General features: G+C 44.9%; 1 protein-coding gene across 3 annotated transcripts in view; it reads left to right on the top strand.

The window, feature by feature from the left end:
- NRG2 (neuregulin 2) overlaps positions 1-20,911 on the top strand; it is a 174,610-nt gene that overhangs the window by 143,662 nt on the left and 10,037 nt on the right. For 2 of the 3 annotated variants that reach the window (XM_054841955.1, XM_054841953.1), the window contains 2 exons: positions 5,646-5,704; positions 17,204-17,227. In XM_054841955.1, the coding sequence (XP_054697930.1) occupies positions 5,646-5,704; positions 17,204-17,227 (83 nt within the window). Of the gene's footprint in view, positions 1-5,316; positions 5,394-5,645; positions 5,705-17,203; positions 17,228-20,911 lie in introns of all 3 variants that reach the window. The other variant, XM_054841954.1, reaches the window with a different exon arrangement.

Here is a 20,911-nt window from a genome sequence, read left to right as displayed (position 1 = left end):
TTATTGGTCTGCCCTAATTCAGGACAAAAGGTCAAAGTTTCTCAATTTTCATAAATAAGTGCTCTGCAAACAACACAGAAATGGATCATTCAAACTATTTTGGTTTGTACTTTTTGAAATGCTTTATTTGGCTGATCATCTTACTGCATTTTTTTTTTTTACTATATGAATATTTAACTGCAATTCATCCTGAACCCAAGAGCAAAACTTTATGGATGTTTTTGAAATGGGGTAGAAAAAAGTCTCAAGGAATTGGTCAAAATTGAAGGAATTGGACATTTTCCAGCAACAACAGAATCTGGACAGAAAATCCCTGCCCAGTTTTATTGACGGCATTTGCAAATAGCAAATTTTCAGATGTGGCAAGTGGAAAATTGTGGGTTTGGTTTTTTTTTTAATTTTCATGCACCTGGTTAAGCACAGAGGGACGGAGCTAAGCAAGGGCAGTCTTGGGGGTTCTCCACACAGGTTAGAGAGGGGACAAGGTGCTGTCTGTAAAAGGTTGGTGCAGCCTTGTGCTTCCCCAAGACCATTCCTACAGACACAGCTTTGTCTGCCTCCCTTGGCCTTTGAGGAGAGACATGTTGGGCCTCTGTGACACCAGTGAGTGGACCAGGAAGTCCAAAGGTAATATTTGTAGGAATAGTTCACCATCTGTGTAGTCCATGCAAGAGCTTTCAAAAGGAGGAGGGACTCCATTTTGCTGGGATAGCCATCCAAATCCTCTTGACTAGCGTCAAATGTGCCATGTCCAAAGACCATCTCATGGCTCTCGACCTTAGTGAGCCTTAACTCTCAAGGTATGTCCCTCAGGCCGTGTGCTTGGCCACTGAAGAAGAGCTGCCCACAAGCCCTTGCCACAGGCAGCAGATTCTGCACAGAAGGAGTGCTTTCCATTGCTGTCTAGACTGGGAGACTCATGTGTCATGCACGCTGGAAATTTCTTGCCTAGAAGTCACATCTGGACCCACCATAGTAATAAATAACAAATCATCTTCACCAGCCTAGAAGTATGAGACAGCTAAAAAAAAAGGAACCATGAGCATGCTTTCAAAGGTCTCCTGGTCACTGTTGCTGCCAACAGTCTTGCTTCTGAGAAATCAGGACCCAGGGACACCAGAGCAGCACATGTGTCTTGACAGCTTGCATGCTAGCTTAGGAGGTGACAGAAGGTGTTCATGTTCATGAGGGCTTCTTTTCTGTCACTTTTCCCAGTGCTGATTCACTAGTAACTGAAGATGAAAAGCCCAAGCTGTCCTAGACACAGAGAAGACAGTTATCTACTGCTTCCTATCTAGAAAGCTCTTCTCCCCACCCACGCTAGGCTGACTGTAGAGATCTGAAGATGGTCTGTATGGTAGCTGTCATGGCATCAAAGCTTGTTTGACACTTTTCTGTTTTGCTTTTTCACTTCTCATCAATTTCTTTCTCTGGGTTTTTATTTCCTTCCACCAGTTTTCATGTAATTTTCAGTCTTTCCTTAATGGCATGCAGCTTCAGTCACACTGAAGTTCCAGCCTTGGTTGACCTCTTGCTGGTGTGCGCCTGAGACAGTTTTAGCTCCTTTTGGACAAAACACCCCTTTTTGAGGTGGGTAGGACATTTTCTTCATTCAGCAGCACCCTTGAAGCCCTTTGGTGTGCTCACAAGATACATGAAGTCTCAGATCCCAGACAAATGGGCAGCATGTCGCAAGCTAAACTGGACACCCTTGAAGATTCTGTGAATCAGTTCATGACTCTATCAATGGTGATGAATAAACTTCAAAAAGGATCGGGAAGATGCCTTCTATTTCGGATGCTTTTTTTCAAACCCCAGTGCAATCTCTTTAAGGTTTCTCCAAAGTCGTGCTTCCCCAGGGCTGTCTTTGTGAGTCTGCATCACCCAGCTGCTTCAGGCTGTGCTCTTTGATTGCCAACAGGGCGTCGTCTTCACTCCACTTCCCAGCACCAGCTTCCTCTGCTTCATCACAGGGAAGGTCAACAGGCCTTGTGTCTGATGGTAATCCCTTGGGCTGGGCTTTCCTTGGGAGCTGGGCTCCTTGGTATTGAAACGACGTTACTGGTATGTCTCCCTTTCCTGCACTCCAAGATGGATGTCCAAGAATGAGAAAAGAGGGTGAATTTTTCAAAGATATTTGCCTGACCAGGGAGCCAAATTTCCAGTTTCAAAATTGACTTGGATACTGAGAAGCTTAAGTGTATGACTAGGGAGTTCAGTGAAGCCTCATGCAAAGCCATGCCCTTAAGTTGTTCCCGAGCAGTTTGGGGTGCACAAATAACCCAGCACACTCCCCCATGGAGGTGTTAGCATGGGTCCGAAAAAACAGATGCTGTGCAGCACAGAGAACAGGTTTGGTCATGGGCAGTGAGAGTGCACCAGCTCTTTTGCTGAGTGCAGACCTACCAAAGCTGCAGTGAAAACCAGCAAGAAATCAAGTGCCAAAGCCACGTCAGTCATGCAGGGCCTTCCAAAGCTTTCTTCTGTGAGAGGGACAACAGGTGAAATGTCGCCTCATGATGCACTCTGCCTTGGAGAACTGCAAAATGCATTCTTTAGGGGAAAGATGGACAGGTTTGGAGCTGTGCAGGTGTTGAGGTAGAGAAGGACAGTAGATGGGATGGAGAGATCATGCAGCCTTTTATTGGCTATATCTTATCCTTGGATCATGCTGGATTCAGAGGTGTATCTGCAGGTCCCCTGTAGGCATCCAGCGTTCAGGCTCAGGCCACCTCTGGAGTACCACCAGGTTCTCCCACAGGAGGATGGCCTCCTTTAGGATCCTGTGGCAGTGGTGTATCAGTGTGTCTGCAAATGCCTCAGCCTTCCCCCTGGGGAGTGTTAATCATAGAATCATAGAATTGTTTTGGTTGGAAAAGACCTTTAAGATCATCAAGTCCAACCATTAACCTAGCACTGCCAAGTCCATCACTAAACCATGTCTCTAAGCACCACATCTATGTGTCTTTTAAATACTTCCAGGGATGGTGACTCAACCACTTCCCTGGGCAGCTTGTTCCAGTGCTTGACAACCCTTTCAGTGAAGAAATTTTTCCTAATACCCAATCTAAACCTCCCCTGGTGCAACTTGAGAACATTTCCTCTCATCTTATCACTTGTTACTTGGGAGAAGAGACCAACATGCAGGTCTCCAGGCACGGATTAGATGTCTATGCACTGGGGGAATGGCACCAGCCCTGCCCCACAGCTGGGAGATCTTTAAACCTTGTCCTGCCTTGTGCCCAGCCACCCAATGCCTCCTCAAGTCCTTCCCCAGACCTCAGCTGAATCTCACCTCTCCCATTTGGAGAAGAGCCCTCCGGCTTGGAGAAGTCTGTACCCTTGCAGGCCTAACCGATGGGCTGGTGTACCCTTGGTCTATACAGCTGGTGTGACTGCTGAGAGCCCCTAGCACTCCTTCACATGTCGCGATTCCCACTTGTTGGCCCAGATCAGTGTATGTCCATGATGAGGGAGAACTATTAAAAATCAAGGTTTTTCTGGTCATAATGAATAGGGAAGACTTCTCTAATTTCTACCTCTTCTCCCCAAGGAAACTAAATAGTTGCTGAAAAAAACCTGTTTCCTTAAGCAAGCAGAGAGAAGCAGGAATTCATCTCTCTTCTTGACTATTTTTTATTGCCACTGGAGTTGCATATCTGTAACGTGCCATCTAAACATAAATCTGTCAATAACAACGAATGCTGCCAGAGCCCTTGAGCAACAGTACGGACCTAATCTGCTAACAAGCTTTGAAACCACAAATCTCTGGTTGTATTAAACATCAAAGCCATCCCTTCCTCACCCCCTTCACTGTGTCCGCAGACTGGGAGCAGGCGTTAGCATACCTTTGGGAGGCACGAAAGGGTCAGATCTGCACTGCCCATGTAGGCTGACAGTGGGACCTGGACCTCGACCTGCCCCACTCCACCCCACCATATGCGCAGGTTGAGACCAGTCGTCCAACACCGTGCTGAGGCTGCTCCAGCTGCTTGCTGTCCTTCACAGTGGATCAGCAGGGAGCTAAGGCATCAACCTCAGGCTCGGGCCTCTGGTCCACTTCCTTTTTGCCAAGGTGTCTTGCAGTCCCTTCCTTGCTGACCCGCTGGGACCTGCCAAACACTGAGGGACAGTGCAATCTGGTGGGTGGCAGCTGAAAGCGAGGAAGGTCTGATGTGCACGAGGCACAGAGCCTGCAGCCCCACTTACCCTGGGAAGTTGGAAAACAGATATTAAGATGCTAGTTATGATAAAACGCTCTTAAAGTCAGAGGAGGGAGAGGTCAGTTGAGGGGGAGGGAGGGAGTTGTGGGACAGGCAGGTAAGAGCTGGGACTTCAAGAAAGGTAGGGATAACTATGAGGGACTATCCAAGGAGGCCAGAAGAAAAGATGTGAAGTGAGGGAGAGAGATAAGTGCCTGGGGGAGAAGTGTTTGAGCACCCACAGCTGAGCTCCCATCACTTCCCAGGTTCACCCACATTTGTGGGTCACAACGCAGAGTGTGTGGGTGCTGCTGCACCCATGTGTGTTCAGCAGCTCCCGCTGCACCCCTGCCCAAGTCACTGTGCTCCCCAAACCTGGCTCAGCCTTGGAGCTGCTCCAGGGAGCTTACTCGTGAGCTGGTCCACATTCCTGGTGGCCCTCGTGCACAGGGCACCATCCCTGCCACTGCAGCATCATGCTGATGTATAACTGGTGCCCTGTAAGCTGGCACATCCCAGTCCATCATGTAACATTGGTCAGGATAGCCTGAGAGAGCCTCGCAGTTGGGCAGCACTTGAGACCTGTTCAGTTCAGCTTTCTTCTCTGTCCCTTTCTCTCTGTTAACACAGAGACTCTGCACATGCTTTCTCTCTAACCGCAATGTAACCCTTTTCCCTGGAACATCCTGTGGGTACTTCTGGGGTAATAATGGGAGGACGCTTGCCGTACACAATGCTCGCTGTCGCCTGAGCAGCTGCTCACCGCTCTGTGGTGCCTCTTGCCAGTCTTGTCTAGATAGCAGCTCCAAGGAGAGTCTCTGAAAGTAGCATCCAGCCCATCTCAATCTTCCTGCCACTGGTGCTTCTAGCAGGTGAGAAGGAAGGAGGCAGGCAGAGGAGGAAAGGAGGGGTTTGGCTGGCTGCTTGAAGACCCAGGCCAAAAATAGAGCTGGAATGCTGATGTTGCAGGTGCCTGGTTAAAGCAAAGCGAAGAGTAAATATGCGCGTAAAGCCTTTATTTTTTCCATTCATCACAATGCACTTTTTATTTCTGACCTTAGCCTCAAGAATGGTGCCAGACATGTTCTGTGATTTCTCCCCTTTTCCCCTCCAGATGTCCAAACGGATTCTTCGGACAGAGATGTTTGGAGAAACTGCCTTTGCGATTGTACATGCCAGATCCTAAGCAAAGTATGTTTGAAGACAAACAATGCAGCACACTACTTAAAACCTCCCGGGCACAGCGGTGGATGTAGAGTGGTCTAGTCAGGGATGGCTCTTGGTGTCAGCTTTGGGCTAGGGCTTAGGGATGCAGGTAAGGGTGAAGGCTGAAAGCAGATGGATAGGAGTTGTGGAAGGGATCAGAAGGGGCCTCAGCTCAGTCTGTTTGGGTGTCATTTTGCTATCTTGTTTCTCTCTTTCTGGTTTTCTTTCTTCCGGTAGGTGTCCGATCGAATTCACAGGAGACCGGTGTCAGCATTTCGCAATGGTCAGCTTCTCCAGTATGTCTCTTTCTACTTCTCTCTCTCCCTGGTTATTGTAGCTCTGTGTCATGTCCTTAAAGCAGGTTCTTCTGTTCTCCAAGAGCCCTCTTCCTGTCTTGTGCGCTCACAGCTCTGCTTGGCCGTAAGAGGAGCTGTGATCGTGTCCAAGAGGAGAATTGGGGCTCTTGTTATCTCCCCATTTGTTAGAATGGGTTCTGCTTTCATTTCTGATTGAACTTACTGTTGCTTGCTCTTTTCATGCAAAATGCAAATAAGGCACAAGGTTATGTGGTGTGCTGTGTGAGAACAGTCTGTGTGATAAGCTGTATCTGCTAGCATTACTGTCTCAAGGTGGACTATGTTGCGCAGCGCAAGAAATGTACATTTCCCCAAGACTCTCGTGAGGGGGTGTGTGAGTCTCTCTGTACCAACTGAGGAAATCACAGCGAGGGCTGTAATGACATTTCCCCTCAGGTGAGGCTGCGTTTCTGTTTCCAGAAGCTAAACCAAGCGTCAGTTGCTGTTCAGGTGAGGTGGTTGGAGTCAGACCCTGGAGCATGCCCAGAGGGCTGGACAGGGCACATGTGCATGCCTGGAGCCCCGGAGGTCACGCTGGTGGCTGCCACTGTCTCGGGGTTTCCCATGCCTCTGTGTCACGCAGGATGTGGGCTAAGTCTGCTGACTGGGCATCTCCAACTATATCCCTCCTGGACACAGAGATGTTCCTGTCTCTCCTAGGAGGTTGGACAGCTTTGCATATGGGGTTGTGTCTAACTACAGTGACCGATCCTTTAACCTCAGTGGGTGTAAATACCCTAGAGCCCTTGCACTTGGTGCTTCTTAGTTCCTAGGGGTTCTGTCTTCAGAGATGCCTCGCTTATAGACATTATTAGCTCATTTTGTTCAAGGCAGGTAATTTTTCCAGGTTCATATTCAGACAGTGTCCCAGCATCAGTGGGATCCTGGTCTGGGTAAGGACTTACTGAAAGGAGGTGCAGTTACAGCGCAGGTAATCTGCCATGGTGACCCTCTGCGTGACCCATCCTGCCTCCATGCTGGCCCTTCGGACACCACCAGTGGTGGTTTTAAGAAGAGCCTTTTTAAAGAGAGCCACAAAAGAGGCTTTAATTAGTGGGAACCAGAGGAGAAATGGCTCTCCATGAAGCCTCCTTGCTTGCCAGTGCCCACCTCTCCCACCGCTCTGTAAGAAATCCTGCAGTCCTCATCCTGAACTGGCAATATCAGGAGTTTCATTAGCACGTGCTAATAGCTGGTCCCTTCTACAGAGTATACAGACAAGATGCAAAAGGCCTTTATGAGGCCCTTGGGACAGCTTGATGTTTTTACATTGCTTTTTGTTCCAAATTGCCTTCCAAAGTTGAAACCTCCACTGATTTATTCTTTCAGAATAAAACATCCAAGCAAGCTCTTTTTAAAATGACAAAAAAAACCCCCCAACCAAACAAAAAACAACCAACCCCTTCTGTTTTGATCTTTAAGCTGATGCGAAAGGGTTTCCTTTCTGCTTTTAAGCCCATGGTGTCAGGGATCCCGACTGCAGACAGCAGTGAGGTACTTACCCCCTGAAGCTGATTTGTAGCATGTTTCATGTGGTGGTGTCCAACAGGCTTAAGCATTATTGCTATCATGCTGCAACACCAAAACAGGGGTGAAAATGAATTTTATGTCTGGAAAATGCCTTTTCAGAACATTAATGGCAAGAGTAAACAGCGTGTGTTTTTTCCCCAGCCTGCAGAATCCAGCTTTTTATGGGTATGAGATTTGTTTAAATTTATTCACACGTTAGAGGAACAATGCCAACTTTAAAAGCAACACATGTACATTTTCTTAACTCAGTTCTGCTTTAACCACAGGATGGTAAGGTAAAAACAGCTTAAGAATCCAGGTTACCTGTCTGAACTTGGATAAAAATCATCTAAGAAGATGATTCATAGGTGTTTATAGCTGTTTTCACTTTCAGGTCACAGTTGGGTAATATACATAGCAGCAACACTGCAGAAAAGCATGCACGGAACTTGCTGTTCTGAATAGGAGGCATTTCACTTGAGTCTGGACTATGCAAATGCTTACTTTCTACTTTAATCAATAATTAGGTCATAGTAGAAGTTGCTGTTACTCTAGAGTTCACTCAGTGCTTCATCCCATATGAGTTCTGACAGGTCAAAAGCTGAAACAGATTAAATGAGGTTCAGGAATTTCCACTGGAAATAAAATAGCTCTGTCCTGATTAACGTTTTGAGAATATTGCCAGCACTTGACAGATACTTAAATAGTAAATAATGACACCTACACTGGTGGTGTTTCAAATGCATTTGGGGTATCCTAGGTTTTCAGGCCTAGATCGTAGCCTTAGAATTCTTTAACATAAATATTAAATATTACTTAGTAGATAGATCCCAGGGCTGAGCAAGAGTCTCTGCAGAGCAAACTAAATTTAAGATGCTGTTCTGAAAAGATATGGCAGATACTTTGCTGAATTTGGGCCAGAGATGGAGATGGTGCAGAATCCCAGCATCATGCCAGATGTTGTGTATCTTCCTTCTGGGAGCAGCTTCCTATCCCCGGTTTAAACCCTTACTCAGATTTTGCTCAGGTAAAACTCCCCATGTTCTCTAGGAGTTCAGGCTATCTTTGTCTATTTGACCGGTAGCTCTGGAGGTTTGTTTTTCTCTGATTGTCGAAAATACCTGCTAGACCACTGCAATTATGAAGATGAAAATCAGATGTATTTAGGTTTTCTTACATGTGATGTTTCTCTATGTTGCTGTTACAACCATATGACCAAGTGCCTACTGACAGACGTTCAGGGTGTATACCCTACTGCTTGAAAATGAAGAGGAAATGTTAAACATGGAAGTTTTCCCTATGTCATGCTCGCACTGTTGCTATTTTCTAACAGATTGGTACAGAGGAACTCACTAGGAATCGTATTATTGGATAGGCTTGGAGACCTCCCAGTCTGTCCCGGCTCAGCCCTTGTTTGGATGAATAGCACTTGCTTTTGGTAGGAATTTGCAACAGCAGAATTCAAGCGAGTATCTCAGCGGTTGGTTCCTCTCTGCTTATAAGGAGTTTACATTTTATTTTGCTTGCATTGTAATGCAAATGTAATGGGAAATGTGCTGAGATACTCTAGAAAAAAAAAAAAAGCAGCATGCTGAAACAGCTACTTATCTGAGAAAATGGATGCATAGTGCAAACAGACAACAATTGCTCTGGCCTAGCAAGGTGCCACTTCCGAGAAGAGCTGTGGTACGTGACTGTGTCAGCTCTCTTCGCTTGCCTTTACACTAAGCCTGCATTAGTCTAAGCATCCTGATGGTGCTCCTGCCATAAGGAGATCTAAGGCAGCATGTTTATCTTGCGCAGCAGTGGCTAGGTGCGTGCGGACAGTTGGCTACCATCAGTCAGCAAACAGACAATAATCTGCTAAGTGGCAGCAACACAGACGAGGGCCTTTGAGACATTGATGCATAATAATCCCACATCCAGTAAGTGTGGGAAAGTCTCACAGGGAAACTTAAAAGCTTTATCCTGTTTATCATAGGTCAGGTTTAGGACAGAATGGCTGTCCCACATTCATCAAAACAGAAAACCTAGCAGAAGAAGGAAGGAAGGAGAGATGTCAGAGCAAACAACTGCACGTTCACTGAGATTAAAATAATTGAAAGGTATATATCTGAGAAGAAAAAGATATCCTGACTTAAGACGTACTGATTTTAGCCTGACTAGATCCCTTTTGTCTGTATGAAATTTCACTGATCTCAGTTGGTGTCTGCATGCTCCTCCATCCACACATAAGGAATTGGCTGATGGATCAAGGTTAGAAGATCATGTTGTCTAGGCTTTAACTAACCTGTAAGAGGAAAGCCTTATAGAGGCTGTACAATATAACTGAGGGACTTTAAAGAAGTGTTTAAAGCAGTATTAGTGTAGACTGAAGGAGAATTAATGGCAGTGAACAGAGGGGACAGTGATTGTATGCAATTACTATATAAAACAGAGGAATGCCCTGGTAGGTGAGAATACAGAGGATTATTTCCATGGGTGAGGAGTCATTAAATCATCTTAGTGAAATGTTTTTCACATCAAGGTCTTCATATTTCTATGTCTCCATATGATTATAGTTGCGGATATAATTAATATATATACTGCATTGTGCATATGATTGTAAAGTCATATCGTCTGCTAGTTTCAGGAGTTAGCTCTTGCAGTTATGATGTAACTCTGATGAACCCAGAGGCCTGGGAGATCCTAACTCCAAAATGTGACCTAAAGCAGGAATCCTCCCTGACCCTGGCCATGGGGAATGCAATGTGCAGGCAAGGAGTAGCCAGCCATGCTGGCAGTCTGAGTTCACGTCATGAACTCATCTTCTAGGCCTTGTTCTCCCTGCCCCCCTCTTTGCAGCAATAGTGTAGCCAGACCCTCATTATTTTTTCAGTGGGCTTTTAGACATCTGTGTTAGAGGTTTGAGTCCAAATTCATACCCCAGGTTCCCTTCATAGTCACTGCAGAGGGTTCGGGACCCAAGGATGAGCATTTGGCTAATTGAACTCCAGTGCTGCCATCAGGATGAGATGTCTCATCCTGCAGAGGTGCTGAGGGTGCTGTACAACTCATAGGTTTAGCTGTCAGATGTCTGTCCCGGAGCCTTGGCACCTGCAGAGTCACAGATCACAGGTGTGTCTGTCTGTCTGTCCATGCACTAGTGAGAACAGAAGTTTAACACATCAAACTGTTGATCCACAGCCTGAATGAATCCATAGCACTGGTGCCCAGGGACCATTTTGCCTTTGCAGTCAGATCTTCATCTCTGCTGGCACATGTTGGTGTAAAGTTCAGCAAAAGAGTCAGGAAGTCTTTCTAATAGGAGAGCTTCCAGTGGGTACTGAAGACTCACCCAATTGACAGCTGTCTCCTGAGTCCAGCTTCACAGGCACAACTCTGTCTTTCAGCTCTTTCCAGAAGACAGAAGCATGTCCAAAATCATCCTTCCTTTTAAGAAACTCTTTTTTTTTTTTTTTTTTTTTTTAAAGCTGTGCTGGCACCTGTATTTCATAGCTGCCTGTTCTACATCAGATCAAGATCTTGCTCTATCTTCTCTCTTCCATAAGAAGCATTTCAGGTCTTTGTAAAACCCTGCTGGAAGTATACTAATAAATTGCCAGGCTTTGGGCTGGCTGGCTGTAAAGGTTCTGTACAACACGTTGGCAGCTATTTCACTCCTGGTGGGGCCGAGCTGCTGGAATTTAAACATCATGAGCGGCAACATTTATACCTTGCCTAACTCTACACATTTGGATTCTTTCCATTTGTGATTTATGGACCAATTTAGAAATTGTGGATGAAGTTTCATGGTTTTGTTTGTCTCTTGTCCGTGGAATCTGAAATTTCATCTTAACTTTGCTATTTATTCATCTCCCAAAATAATTGTCACTGATCTGGAGGACAAATGTCATACCATTCATCTTCTGGTTTAGTGAAACATTTTCATTTTTTACTTTGTAACCTAATTCAAGTTGAAGTCTCTAGCCTGTCTGTTAACATCCTGGAAGAGAGCTGACATTCATATACAATGTAATCTAGCATATTCTCCATTTTTACCCCATATTTCATTCTTGGTTTCTTTACAAATTTAATTTTAATTCATAGTTGGACTCTTCCTACTGGTCTGCTTTGGAAGCACAGAGCAGCATTTTCTGCTATCCATTGAGAGAGCAGGTTTTCTTTTCAACATTGGGCTCCCCTAAGAATCTGTTATTCAGGCATCAAATCCCTTTTTTGAAGGGGAGAAAGACAGTTACTCTTGTTGCATGGTACTCAGTGTAGTCATCTGGAAACATGGAAGAGAGGAGCTTGAGCTGAGAAATCAGAGTCTTGCAGTCGCAGATACTCTGTTCTGCTTGCAGTGGACGCCCATATGAACGCGTATCCTGAGTTGTCAGGTTGATATGTGTCCCAGGGCTCCCTAACTGTAGCCATCAAAAGTTTAGTGTGATGGGTCTGGGTCTTGATTGATTTGCTATGTGGCGGGACATTTTCCTTGGATAGGCATTATAGATTCCTTCCAACAACAGATGAGGAGCATGGGTATTTCTGAGAGGAGAACCACCATCTGTTCTTGAGCATCCACTGCGCCATCACTGGGTCTGATCTGTGTAATGATCTTGGTAGCATAATTCCTGCCCTATCATAACACATTTCCTGTAGATTGGTCGTCTGGGTCTTCCCATCAGTCATTCTTTCCAAGGAAATTGCTTTCATAGAGCCTTTCCAGCCAGAAAAGCACAAACTGTTTCCACCTGCCATGTCTGTATCAGGATGGAAGCAGAATCACAGGTTCCCACAGTGGCACACAAACTGTTCCAATGCTGCCAACTAAACCATCATGGAAGCAGAGCAGTGTTGGTTTATCATGTGAGAGGCTTCTTATTTTTCTGAGGGATGTTCCCATTCACTCTGAAGTCACCAGGTTGAGTGTTGGTCATCACCCTGACGTGTGAAAGTGACCCTTCTGGCAGGTGGGTTTGGGCACTTACTCCTCACCCTGAACTGAAGTGTCCCCGTGAGCAGAGGGACAAATGTGCCACTTCAAGCGCTTCTGGGAAGGTCTGGATCTGAATTTCAGCTTCTCTGTTCACTTCAATTCACTTATTCAGTGGTAGTTTCCTACCTGTTGATTGCGATATGAAAATGATAAGCAGAAGAATACTTTTTTTTACCTACCTTTTTGTTTACTCCTCCACCTCTTACTCATCTGAGCCCTAAAACAATATTTAGCAGAATTTTAAATTCCACCAGCATTCTGAAGCTTCCTTTCAACGACATGATAACCACTGACCACTTAATTACAGGTTGATGACTACGCTGTGGTGTGCCTGGGTAATTACAGGGCGTTTGTGGTTTATCATAATGGGTTATTCCTCTCCCCTGGATGGCAGTACAGGTTACCATTTGGGATGTCCTGAAGTTAATTACATGCTAATCCACAGCAGGTTGCTAATACTCTATTGTTACATATCTGGACTCTTGAGGCCTACCAAATTATGTTTATTGATACAGTACTGGACAAGCTAAATGGCTGTGCAGTTTATGGAAAGTTTGCAGACTTTCTGTACTTGGAGGCCCCACGTATTGCCCATCCCTTAACACGAGCACAGTGTCCCCCGTCCCCAGCATCGTGGGACTGTCTTGTGTTGCTCCATGTACCCCCGGGGGAAGCCTGGACCAGGGTGCTGCAAGTTTTACTCTTGTCAGTACAATTTATTATCAATAGTCTGTCTTACTGGTTCCAGATGTTAATTCCTCACTTTGTCTCACGCCTTTCATGGCTCTGTGACCCAGACAGCCATCTGTGGGACCCAGGCGTCTTTGGGGGGAATGATGCATGTGGTAACAACATCTTAATGATGTTCTTGGACAACCTGAAGTCCACGTGAGCACAGGCCCGGTTTTCACTGCTGTTTCCTGAGGCTTTTATCCTTCTTAATCACCCTGTAAATCTACAGTTCAGTGAGAGCCATCTTGTCTTGAGCTGTTATGCCTGTAAGGATATTTTAGATAGTTTTTGTCTGTTCATCTTTTAAAACAGGTAAAATACATTATAGAGAAAAAACATAGTCGTAAAGTCACTGTGGATCAAGTAAGTGTAGGACTTTGTCTTCTGTCTGATGATGAGAAAAAAAATCCACCACAAAATTTGTGACAGTGGGCCCACAGGGTACCCACCCTACTGGTAGCACCTAAATCCAATGGAAGATCTTCTTTCAGTCCACTTCAGCTGAATGCCAGCCTTTTGGGGGACTTCAGTGTAAGATCCATGCATCACTTGACTCTTCAGCAAGCCCTGCTTTGAACGACTGAGTGGTACCAGTCTGGGTGATGGGATCCAACCTGAATGCACTGCAGCTGAGACAAAGAGTGTGAAAATGAAACATTTTTGTTGTCTCTCTCATATTTTTTCCCTTTTTACCTTCCTCACCTCTCCCATGATCACTGCCTTTCTCTGTTGGACAGTCTTCTGTCACACACACATTTGTAAATGTATTTAAACATTTCCAAACCACTGGTCCAGTCTCTTTTGGGATCAACATAGAAGAGCCCAGTTTAGCTTTTAGGCATAAGAAATAACATAAATACTGCAAAGTAATGTATTAAAGAGCGCAGTAGATACTGTTTCCTTAACACTGATGGTTACATTAGGAAGAATGGGTTCTATCTTTACATTTTCAGAAAGGTTCAGCAGGTACATTTGGAAGTAGATTTTCCAAAAAGCATGTCCCCACTTCAAATAGTTTGGGGAGTCTCACAGCAGTCCAGGGTGCTCAGGTCCTGAGTGCTCCTTACCATGACCGGGGAGCACGTGTGGAGTTCAGACAGTAGGTTGATGATGTGAGAAAAATAATATGCCCATTTCCTCAGCCTAGAGCAACCGTCTCGTAATTTATTTGCGTGGTAGCCTCTGGATGTATTGTTTCCAATGGAGCTGGAAAGAACTGCCGCGATCTGTCAGCACTCCTGGCGTGTATCAGTTTGTGTCTACAGATGGGATTCATCCATTTAATTTTAGCTATCCCAAAGGCTCCCTCTGCCACAAGCCTGGAATACAATACACCTCCCCATTGCAACTACCGCTATCAGCGTGGAGTCAATCACCGTCCTGAGGAGCTGGAGGACTTACTGGACCTCATGCTTCCCTATGTGTGGCTAATGGCTGCAGAGGAAACTGTTGCCCAAAGGTTTCTAGGCATCCCCAGCAGCCAAGTCTGCTGGACTGCCAGTCTAACTGGGAGGGTGAGTAAAATGCAGGTTGACTGAACTGTTGCAGGACAAAGTGCAGGTGCTACATGTCATGCTGAGTATCTTCTCCACCTAGCAGCAGATATAACCCTATGCTTTTAGAGATGTATTACTTTTCTTGATCAACCTCTTAAAAAAGCAAAGGAGACTTCTTTCAAACACGGTACACGGTCAGAAATATCTTTTGCTCCAGCCCAAAATAAATTGTTGTCTCTAGAAGTTTTGATTTCTCAAATATGTTTGCTACCAAGCGGCATATTGTTGATATGAAATAGGCACACACTATGTTTGTGAAGATGATACCCCTCTGCTAAATGCAGAGTGATTACATTTTGAAGTAACATTTTTCCCAGAGCTGGGATCATCTTGGATTGTAACGTGGAATAATTTTGAACAGTCTCTTCTTTAGAGAAGAGACAAACCCTCCAAATCCCAGCCTGCTCTTGAGGTCTCTCCTCCTTCACTGTCCCAGCACAGCAGGCAATCCCTGCCCAGGCTGGGAGGAAGTCTTGGGAAGGGGAGGGTGGCTCCCTATTTGATGTGTTCAGTTATGGGTGATGATGCAGAAGCAATGTCTGTAGCCTGAAACGGTGATAGAGAGGTGCTGAGTAACGATGGACATCAGATGCAGGGGCACAGGCTGGGGTAAGGCTTCCTCTATCTGCAAAGCTGCTGGTGGGTTTGTAGGGATAGGCAGGCACATACTTTCCAGCTGCTGCATGGTTGCATGGTTTCTCTCCTGCTCAGGAAACCTGCAGCTAAGATCCACTGAGCCTGCTGGCTGTATCTGCTTCATGGGGCTGAGGAGCCAAAAGAAACTGCAGTTCTGGTGTGAGAGGGACAGCGGGAAGGCTAAAGTTCCTCAGGTCCTGCCTACCACCTCTGTTTGCACAGGCATTTCTGAGTTTGCAAAAAAACATGGAAGTGTTTTGAATTGCATCCATTTGTAGCTGTAGATGTTGCGGCAAATCCTGGAACAAGGAGGAAATGTGGCAATATAGGCAGTATGCAGCTATCAAATGGATCAATAGTGCAGATACATAGATGAAATTTAATGTATTTCTGCATGCATTTGTCATAGTGTCAGATGAAACAGTGTGTGCAATGGTAGCATGCCTTAGGAAAGTCAAGACTAGCTGTGATAACCAAGAGGTTTAGGATGAATGCATTCTGTCCAGTTCTCTGCTGCTCACCACATTGTGTCCATGTCACTGCAACTTGTACAAAATGACTGAAATGCATGGTAGAGTTTGCCGTTCCTTTTGCACAAATGTGAGATGTTAAGCAGAGAGCAGCTTTAAATTATACAAACTTATATTATACAAACTTTAAATTATACAAAACCACCCAATACCACCCAACTCCCGCCCCCCCCTCAAAAAACCCCCAAGCATCAACATTGATTTGAAGAGAAGAACCTGCTTTAGAAAACGTGTTTACATGTTCCATAATGATTAGTGCTAATTTCCCCTGCCTACATTTTGAACAGCATTGCAAAAGAAAGCCAATATTTCTGTGCAGCAAAAAGAAGTTCCTATGGAAAATACAGTAAATAAATTTGGACATCTCCAAGCTGCGAATCATCTTGTGTGTATGGTGATTGGGAACAGCAGCGCTCACTTTTGTGTACAGTGATAAGTATGGAGAACTTTAATGTTTATGTAAAAAAACCTGTCTGTAGGTGAGGCTTGTACTAGGAAAATTACTAAAATTCAGGATACCTCTTCTGGATAATTGCGTTCTTGATTCATTAGGTAAACTACTTTGCTTAGCACTATGTCTGCAAGATGAACTGCAATCTTACTTGTAATGAATATGAATCTGAAAGCAGATGCTCCAATTTGTGCTTTTTCCAGCATGCTTGTTGTTTCTAAAATGATGCAGAATCATAGCAGAAGTGATATTTGGAAGAGCACAGACCTGCAGGAAACTTTCAGTGCAATTTGCACTTTTAGATCCACAAGGGATTCGTTGCCTTGCCTGGGCAGCTAATCACTTGCAGCATCAGTGGTTCAACTGCAGGTCTGTACCTCCAAGAACAGTGCTCGCACAATCGAAACGTCGTCAGGTGATTTACGGGCAATGCTGCCAGGTGATGCTGTGCGTCCGAGACCAGACTTGAGGTCGCAGGCAGCAGAACCGTGCTGGCAGACGTCAGGGCCCTGTGCACGTGCCTGCACCGCTGTCTGCCCCGCACTCCGTGGTGCACAGGCCCCCGGGCAGAGAGGGGCATGTGAAACCACGCAGGGCATATTTTGCCTGTAGAAAGTGAATGAATGGTTTTTACCAGGTTCATGCAGTCTCTATGTGTTTTGACCTGTCAGGAGTTGTTTCAGAACAAGTGTACCTTTTTTTTTCTTTTTTTCTTTTTTTTTTTTTTCTGCCTAAACTGTGAATTCCATATCAGGTACTAACAAACATGGCTCATCCCAAAAGAATTCATAATTAACTAAAAGAATTCATAATTAACTTCCACTGCAATTTGTTTGGGTCTTTCTTTACATAAGATATAAGCTCTGGTGGGAATTTGAAATGCTCTGAAGCATACACTGTCTTCTGTGTAACTGCTGCTGAGCCTACAGAAAAGCTAACCTGCTGTAACTGCACAGTGTGTGTGTTTGTATATTAGAGATCTCTGACAGACCTGTTTTTCTTTTTCTCTTTCTCTTCCTTGTCTTCTTTCTGCATTGGCAGAGCATCTTGGATTTGAATTAAAGGGTATGGAACAACCATTCATTTATTAATCAGAAGCCATTAAGAGCTGCCCACATTATATTTATGGCTTTAATGGGATGATTAAAAAATCAGCTGTTCTGTTCTCTTCCCTGGCACTGAGATAAATGTTTGGATTGAAAAAAACAAACCAAACCAAACCAAAGCAAAACACAAAATCTAAATGTAAACCTATAAAAATGCACGTGTATTTTTAGCAGCACTTTTTTCTTTGTTTCAAGCAGCAGCCTGGTGTGTGTGGCGTGATTGGGATGTTAAATTGCCATACGTCTCCTCATTCAACATGCTTTTTATGTACTTAGCTGACAAGCTGGAGTTTGTGTCAATCCAAAAGGTTGCCAGCAGGCACCACTTGGGAACGGGCAGGCATTCCAGGAACGGGAAGGCAAGTTTTAGGAAGATCAGGGCTTTTATAGAAATTGCCATTCTAGACGCACTAACCTCCGCTGGATCCTACGAAGGGTCAGGACAAGCTGTGCCTTTCCTCCTCCCGAAGGTTAGTGGCTTATTTTGCTTCTTGCCTGGGAGGAAATTGTTCCAAGAAAGGTGGCATGAGATGAGTTAGTCTAGAAAACAGTGAGCTCAGGGAAGTCAGTCGTCTCCCATGAGAGTGGAGGGTGTAATGCTGAGTATGGTGGCAAGCTGAAGTTTGGAAAAACACTGCAGTAACTTAAACGCTTTTAAAAATAAGCCCTTTGAGCAGTTACCTGCTCTTGCCCAGTTGCTCATAATCATATTATTTTTCTTCCATTCTCCTCAGTCTGTTTTTAGAAATATATCAAGTATCTCCTGAGTAAGCACCTGGGAAATCAAATCCTTAAGGGTAAGTTTCCCTTGAGAGTACAGGCCAGCTGCAGGGAGGGCTTGGTCAGATGAGACCAGAGAGAGTTATCTTTGTCACTTAACTTAAAAACATTGGCCCGGCAATGTCAGCCAGAGCAGATCTTCACATGAAGATGCTTCAATTCCATTTACTAGAGGTATGGGGACACCAGTCTTTCACTTCTGGATCCTAAATTGTCTTCTCAGGTCCCTGAGGTGGAGGGACATGCACTAACTGAAGCTGGAGAAACTTGTTTCCTCTAGGTTTTGCATGCCTGATCCACTGGGATTGGTGTGTATCCCCGAAAAGCTCTTCCCTGCTGCAGAAAACGCGTGCATTTTGTGGTCAGGTGTTTCAGAGAAAGTGGTGCTGCTAATGCTAATACACTTAAATAAACTTTAAAATTGAGGATTTTTGACATCCCTTTTTTGTTGACCTTTTGTCCTTTTCCTCATCCATTCTCAATGTCATCACAGAACCGCACACATCCTGTTCCCAGCCTGCAGTCGTCTCTTCTCTGTCATTCGTCTCTCACTTTCATGTGTTGCTGTGACACCCATGGCTGGACTGTGATTCTGTCGGCATTGTGTGGCACCACATGGTTCGTTCATAGTGTTTGCTGCTGTAGAGTGACGATGCTGCTGATGAAGACGTGGTGTTTGTAGAGCATAGAGACACAAATGGACAAGTCCTGCTCCAGGATCTTACCTTCTCAAATACAAAATTGTAGTGTGCATTCTCTTATTTTCTTTCTGTCACTGTTGAGATGGTTTTGTGCAACATGAAGACACTGTGTTATTGAGCATCAACTTTAATGAGATGTTAGGAGCCAAGGTAAATTACTATCAGCCGGTCATTTCATTTTTAGTTTTGCAGCAGTGGCGCACAGCCTCACACTTCACTGCTTCACATAGCAGAGCTGTCAGCTCAAGACAGAGAGGCTAAATCTGCATTTCTGATGAACTGAAACATTCCCCATGCAATTCAGATGAAGGTTCAGGACAGTCAGACATGCCAGAGTCCCACACTGACATGATTACCAGAACAAAGGTTGTGATTTGAGCCTTGGGAGAAAAAATTTGTCATGTAGGTAACAGGCTAAAAAAAAAAACCCAAAACATATTTCTGATGGCTTTGATCTTTCTCCTTCCTCCATGATTCAAAGACAATGATTTATGCCTGGAAAAACAGTCTTTGTAGCAAAAAAAACATAGCTGGTAAAGACTATTTGACAAAAAATGGCTTGATGAATGGCTTCATGGTGAAAACTGACCTCCTGCCCAGCCTTTATTTCTTTTTTTTTTTTTTTTTCCCCCCGTAAAAGTAGTTTTTTCTGGGTAGGGGCAAAATTCTTGCCCAGCGCCATCCGTAACCAGGACATGATCCTAGCTGGTTTTCCTGATTCCGATAAAATATCTGAAACTCTGTCTGGAGGAAAGAGCTGTACGGCTGGAATCCAGGTCCCAGAGGTGTGCAGGAGCAAGAAAACTTGTCTGCCATGGTTGCTGATGCCTGGAATAGGGCATCCGTGCGAGGGAAACACATCGCTGAAGGAGGTGTTTCGCCCCAGAGTGAGTTCTTTCCCCATGCCAGCTCCACCTGGTTCCTTGTAGTAAAACACAAGGAGTATAAGGTCAGCCAGCACCCAAACCCTCCCTCTACGAGCAGGTCCCAGGTTGTACAGGCTCTGGCTCATGGGGTGAAGCTGCTGCAGCTCAGTAACCTTCAGCCCAAGTGAGACCCATGACTTGTTGTTCCTGGTCCACACCACCGTGAGATAGATCTGGCTTCCCACCTCTCTAGTAAATGGTGGGACAAGATGGAAACACCTGAGTGCCTCATGCAGGCCAAGGCCAGCGTGCAAACAAAATGGATGGAAATGTATTTCTTTAAACTGTAGCTTTGCAGCAGAGGCACGAAGCAAGCTCTGCTGATTATGTTCTGCATCTTCAGGCCAGGGTTGTCATTCTCAGCCCTTGTTTAGCAAATCTTTCTTCATTCCCACTTTGAGTCAGAAAGCGATAAGCATTTCTCTTAGCACTATTTTTTTCTTTCCAAAAATGCTTTTTCCATCCTAAAATGGCAAGCTGCAATTGGTCTAAATATTCAGTTATCTGGAATGTTTCATTGCTTCTGCCTTGTTTTTTTCCTAAAGTCTAGTCCCAGGGGTTTCTGGGAAATGACCTGTTTCTCTTCTGGTTTTGCATATCATTGTTTGGTAGCACGGGGGGTAGCATATGGTCCATTCAAAGTAATTGGCGTGGCATGGTAAACCATGCCAGGCACAGCAATCATGGCGTGAGTTTTATTGCCTAATCTATATGAAAAAATATTACAATGAATATTGAAGGAGACACAAATCCCAGTAACTTTAACATTAACACATAGTATGGGGGCACGAGGACATCATTCATAGATGCTGAACTAAAATGCTCATGGCAGCTGTGCGCTGAATCCTTCTCTCAGTCATCCAGCTGGATAACCAAGTTGCCTCTGCTAATCTTAGTGGAGATTGCTGGAGGTCGTGGAGAAGAGCATCTGCTCTGGTGCCACAGAGGAAGACGTGTCCTCGCTGTGCGATTGCTGCTGAGGTGTAGTTCAGTTACACTGCAAGCGTCATCCTAGCATTTCCTTGGAGCTTTGATTAATGTGGATGAATTACCTCACTTCCAGCATGGTCTGGGTTTTCATGCAAGTGACGGACTTTTCTGGTTTGAAAGGTAGTCCATGAGAAATGTTGATATTTGAGAGAAGCAGCAGTACGCTGCTTGGGTTTTGCATGTGCATCTGAGTTACCTAGTGCAATGGAATTAATCACTTCCTAGGGTTTCATTAAAAATCCATAA

Source organism: Grus americana, chromosome 14 (assembly GCF_028858705.1).
Source record: "Grus americana isolate bGruAme1 chromosome 14, bGruAme1.mat, whole genome shotgun sequence".
NCBI classification, from domain to species: Eukaryota; Metazoa; Chordata; class Aves; order Gruiformes; family Gruidae; genus Grus; species Grus americana.
Note: the sequence above shows the minus strand (reverse complement) of the source record. Positions and strands in the feature narration are given on the sequence as shown.